The 6,031-nt window shown below is 39.1% G+C and overlaps 1 gene segment (V, D, J or C); it reads left to right on the forward strand.

Moving 5' to 3' along the window:
- The first annotated feature begins 2,209 nt into the window (after positions 1-2,209).
- LOC100722603 (immunoglobulin heavy variable 3-23-like) lies at positions 2,210-2,759 on the forward strand. The segment is given in 2 exon segments: positions 2,210-2,285; positions 2,395-2,759. Coding segments are annotated over 2 exon segments (411 nt in total).
- Positions 2,760-6,031: the final 3,272 nt, after the last annotated feature.

The following is a 6,031-nucleotide window of genomic DNA, read 5'->3' on the forward strand; positions in this document are numbered from 1 at the left end:
GTGTTATGCACATGTGCTGTGTGCACCTCACAGTGCTGTTATCTTTGGTACCTGTGTGATGGTTTTCATATTCCTAGAGTTTTCTTTCATCTGCAGACACAGCCAGCTCCCTGACCAGCTCTTCCCCTCCATGTCCTGTCCAGGAGTAGGAGGTTTGGACCTTGAGCAATGGATTCCAGGAACATCGCTGAGTCCTTAGAATGCTCAGTCAGCATCCTCTACCCAGAGGCAAACACAAAAATTTGGTCATCCTCTGTCTCCCTCTGATCTTCATATGCAAGACTGCATTGCAGTTACAAACGTTTTTCAAGCTACCAGATAAGTTCATATTGCACACTGCTTTAAAGTGTTTTGTTTCTCGATATTTAAGATGTTATCAGAGATTTGTAAAGTTAGTCTAGAAGAACATAGTATAAAGTTGGTTCCTTCTCTTTCCGGTGATGTCTGCCATATGTGAGTCTAGGAAAACTCAGACCGAAGGATGTGGAGATTCTGCCTCTGATCTCAGTGTTTGCCCTGTTCTCTCACTGTTCCATTTTATCTACTGCTGCAAGAAACCATACCAGAGCCCGTGACTCCCTCTCTGTCCCTGTCCCTGAGCCTCACATTCTCTATTTGGCGCAGCTCTGGGACATTGCCCCTAGAGCTGGTTCCTTCAGCTGCCAGGCAGGAAACTGAGTGGATGTAGCAGGACAGTGACAGTGGAGGGACAATTGGTCAATAATCTCTGACAAGTCAGCATTTCTAAAACCAATAAAAAGTTCTCTGAGTAACTGTCCTCAATGTCCGTGAAAAATTCAACCGTACTGCAATGTGCAATACATTTTCTGACGGTATCCAAGTGTGAGCCCAGGTACAAAGCTATGTAGAAGGTGTTTCCTACCAGCAGAAGGCGCTCAGGATCAGCAGCAGGTGCACAGGACCAAGAAAAGGGATCTGGTGCATTGGACCTGCGGGGAAAGCTCTGCGCCAGCACAGTGTCCTCGGGATCTTCAGGGAATCAGGAGCGACTCCTTAGGTGGTGCGGAGAAGGAAAGTCCAGACTAAGAGCTTCACAACGTTTAGTGTCTGAGTTTCCCCTCTCTGTCTTAGGCTCACACACACTGCGGAGAGCCTACAGTGCGCCCTCTCTAGTTCACTGGCGAGGTCTCCAGAGTGCAGAGAATGGAAGGCATTTTTGGTGTTGACAGAATATATTTACCCCTGTTTATTTACCCCTTCATGTGAGCTCCTATGGGAGGGCTGCAAAAACCTGCATATTCTAGAAATAATACTATGAATCTGAGGAATATAGATGCTTGGGAATACACAGGTCTCATAATCATCATGAAAAGTAGCCTGCTATTTTTGTCTCTATGAGAGGGAACTGTCACATACAGTAACAAACATTTCAGTTTACATAATAATAGAATGCAAGTGTTTATAGGAAGGGAGTTTTATGGAAAAATGACTGGAGAATTTATGAGTAGATACATTAGGGATCTTGAGAATGGGCATGGTTTTGTGAATATTTAACTATTTTGTATAATTCTGTCAAAAAGTATATCACTTATTCATCATTAAATTAAACATGGAATGTTTATCTTTGGCATAATATAAATATAGTGTATTTTTGATGATATATTACCTCTCCAGAGGTAAGAAAAGCTATCAGATATTTGAACATATATTTGAAAAAGATGCTGGTTGTAGACCCATTTATAAATATAATAGAATACACAATAATATTGTCATAATCCCACATTAGAAGCAGACATGTGACACTCATTGTACAGCTTTCCCAGTCTGTCCTGGAAGTCCTCAACAAGCCATTGTGTTCTGTGATAAGACTGTAGGACCTCACAGAGAGCATGATTTTATAGCCTATGATGTCTCATACCACAGAACATTATGCTTCTCATTCTATATACACATCTGCGCTCCTGCGAAGTTACCAAATCCATTAATAACATATTGGTAAGAATAAAAAAGCAGATGAGGTTACTCATAGGAAGGAACCGTGAGTTCAGTATACTAGGGATATTACAAAACAAATCTCAAAACACTCTCATGTGCTTTGAACACTTCCCTCTCTGAGACTTCAAGAATAGAACTGGCCGTATTATACAAGATGGCATGCAAATAGGGCCTCCCTGTGCAGATGAAAAGCAGCCTAGTCTTACAGCTCTGCAGAGGAGCCCAGCCCTGGATGCCCAGCTTTTCCAACTTGGTTATTGGCATTGAGCACAGAAGGTTCACCATGGAGCTGGTGCTGAGCTGGGTTTTGCTTCTTGCTACTTTAAAAGGTAATTCATGAAAAATAATAAATATCATATGAGTAAGTGAGTGGCATTAGTGGGATAATCAATGGGCATTCGTGACAACTTCTTGAGCAGAATGTCTCTGTGTATGCAGGTGTCCTGTGTGAGGAGCAACTGGTAGAGTCCGGGGGAGGCTTGGTGCAGCCTGGAGGGTCACTGAGACTCTCCTGCGTGGCCTCGGGATTCACCTTCAGTAGCTATTACATGGCCTGGATCCGCCAGGCTCCAGGGAAGGGGCTGGAGTGGATCACACGGATTGGCAATACTGGTGGTAGCACAAACTACGCAGACTCCGTGAAGGGCCGATTCACCATCTCCAGGGACAACGGCAAGAACACGCTGTATCTGCAGATGAACAGCCTAAGAGCCGAGGACACGGCAGTGTATTACTGTGAGAGAGACACAGTGAGGGAACATCAGTGTGAGCCCAGACAAAAACCTCCGTGCAGGGATGCTTAGGACCAGCAGGGGGCGCGCGGGACACGTGGAACACAGAGTGTGTCCCAAGGGTACAAGTATTAAAGCATTTTGTTTCAGGCGGGCTTCATGACATTTAAAAAAGGAAGTATACAAGTAGTAGAAAGAGCAGAGAAACAAAGAATTAAAATCTAAACTATGTAAAATGCCACATAAAACCCAAATCATTGTCTACTTAAAAATACCACAAAAGCAATTAATATAATTAAATACTGTAATACAATTAGGAAATCTGTTATTGAGAGTGTGAATTTTGAAGTTCCTATCCTTTGCATAGTGAAGAAAAATTTTAAGTGCTTCATATAATACATAAACAATTTATAAAAATACAGTGTAAACTTGTAAGAATGGTTTTAATACATGACTGTATATATATATATATATATATATATATATATATATATATATATATATGCCATAGGCCATAGGTTGGTTATGGTATACACATAGCCAGAATCTACTAAGGTAATAAGATAAAAACAAGAACTATTTGTCAGCTGTATGAAAATGAAAAGTGACATTCCCATCACCTGACAGTGAAAAATCACATCATGCTGTATGAAAAAAAAATTTAATCTACACACTTGAGTGAGAAATTAATTTAATAAAATTGATGATACTGAGAATCAAGGCCTTTAAAGATTTAAATAGTCATGAATTTTTTTAGTTGATTCCATAATTTTTAAGTTTCAAAGTTTGTTTTGGGGCAACATCACTGATAAAGTTCACATACTGATTATTTCATATATTTTCCCATTAAAGATCATTAATAAATGCCTGAAATATTCAGTTATATTAAAGTTGTGATGATACTGGATCAAATCTTCATGTATTTTTTAACTATCACCTCAAGTGTTTCAGTGTAGTAAATTTATTCAAACAAACAAATAAAATAAACATCTAAATGGCACAGCACATATTGTAAGTAAATTGAAAACAATTGTACATATGTGGGGAAGAGAAAACAGTGGCCTCTTAAAACAAGGCTGGCTGAGTACACAGCAATGACTGTCACCTGCACATAAAATCATCTGACAACTATTCCAGGTGAGAAGAGACAGTGAAAAGGATGCTGTGAGGACCCTAAGCTTAGTGCTGACCTTCACTGACCTTGACTGTGGGGCTGTGAAGCTTTGCGAGAGGGAGCAAGTTGACAAGTGGGAAGTCCACTGCCCCCTGAGATTTGCCACATCTGGCACTGAAGAGTAAATCTAATTTCCTCACGTGTTAGATGGAGGTTTTACACACACATTTTTGAAGTACAAAATTGATTGAACTTCATGAGAAACTGGAAGCTAAAACTGAAATATAGTTGAGTTGCTTACATATTCAATGCTGCTCATTTATTATACTCACTTGAATTTAAAATAGACAACAAAATTTGTTTATGGATGAAAAGGCAATTACTAAAACTGTAGAGATATGGACTGTCTAGTATGATATCAAGATGACCCATTAATTTGGTGCATTAAAATAGTGATTTCCATCATGAAATTCACAATGATTTACCATGCAAAAATTTTCCAGACATACTCTTATCTGCAGTTAAGAAAATACCCATTGCACACTCTTCTCCAAGTAGAATAAACTAAAGCACTCAATTATGATATTGAAATGTATGATGTTTAAAACTACTCAGGCATTAGAAAGAGTGTCAAATTTGTTCACAGTGTCTGATTTCACAAATTGCTATCCAGGTTATGTGGCACAGATCATACAATTTAAACCACTGACTCATTATTCTGTCCTGTTCTTGTTCTCAAACTACTGTGTGAATGAGTGACATGCATGGACTTTTATTTAGAGAGTGAGCTGATGTTATTGGACTAAGTGCCCATTAAGGAAAATAAGGATCTTTCTGATCTTTACACTCATTCCAATACTTAAAACAGAAAGAAGAAAAAAAAATATAAAAGAAAGACAAAACAGCTCCTTTGGTCTTTTCTCTCCTGACAATCACCACAAAAGGTTGTTTTATGAAATAAAGTGTTTCTTCTTCTTTTTCTTTAAAATCAGTTGAAAGTATAAAATTTTTCATTTCCAAATATCTATCATTTTTTTTCTGTATCAGTACTGATGTATAATAAAATATCTACCTTCATCTATTTTTTTCAAGTCAATATATTCTATCTGCAACTTTGTTTCATGTATACAGACCAAGAACACATGTAAAGGAAGCTGGATATTGTTTACCGTCAGGTTTGGAAATTTCTGCATATGATTCTTAACCTCACTGTGCATTTATGTATTTTCTTACCTCTGAAGTCTCAGTTTAGTTTTAAAGGACAATACATTCTCCAATCTGCAGGACTCCAACTATCATTAGAGTCAAATAAAATTCTGCTGTGGTCCTCTGGCCCAGGTCGCAGTGAAGCTCAGGGAAACTGGTAACAGTCTGGATGGAATTTGGAGCCACAGTGAGGGGTGCTCAGTGTGAGCCCAGTCACCTGTTCAGGGATCAGGACACCCAGATCCTGCTTCTCACAGCCTAGGGTTGTGCAGTGCCTTCCGAGGAACCTGAGCATCCCTCAGGGGGCTCAGGGTTCCCTGGAGCCAGCCCTTCCAGGTTCCAGCATAGGAGCAGCTTCACAGAGATCATGGAGGACTTTAGCTTCTGAGACTCGGGTCCTCCTCACTCCTGGTCATCCTGTGACCCAATTCCCCCTATGAAAATGTAGTAATGATAGCCCTTGTTTGCCTTTCATTACATCTTCTTCATGCAAGTTATACTATGTAACTTATTATATCTATCGACCTGAATCATTGACGAACTTACTGAAATCTGTTAGATATCAACAATGTCTCCAATTCAAATTTTAAAGCTTCATTATTCGTTAGTACATGTCGTTAAACCTGGAACGAGCAGTACAAAGTTAGTGGGAATTTTTTTTTCCCGAAATCTCATATTTTGCCATCCCTTTTCATTCTTGCATTCCCCACACCCTGACCTGGTCAAAGAAACTAGAGATTTCTCTATTCTCTTTGTGAATTTCATTTCATTGGAAAATTCTCCTAAGCTTCAAATTAATCACAGTGCTTATATCTACATTCAAGATTTGGTAAAATAATATCAGGTTTTTGTTGCTTTATGCTTCACAGTAAGATTAGGGTAAAAATGACAGGCAGAACACATAACGATGATAATACACTGACATTAGAGCCCTCAGCAAAGAGGATGAGATTGTGCGATTTCACAACTGCTCTAAGTAGTTTAGTAGCTTTTAAAATTTACAACATTACTTCTTCATAGGATT

Source organism: Cavia porcellus, unplaced genomic scaffold (genome assembly GCF_034190915.1).
Source record: "Cavia porcellus strain 051 isolate PalLab524CR breed Dunkin Hartley unplaced genomic scaffold, mCavPor4.1 scaffold_8, whole genome shotgun sequence".
In the NCBI taxonomy this organism is placed as follows: Eukaryota; Metazoa; Chordata; class Mammalia; order Rodentia; family Caviidae; genus Cavia; species Cavia porcellus.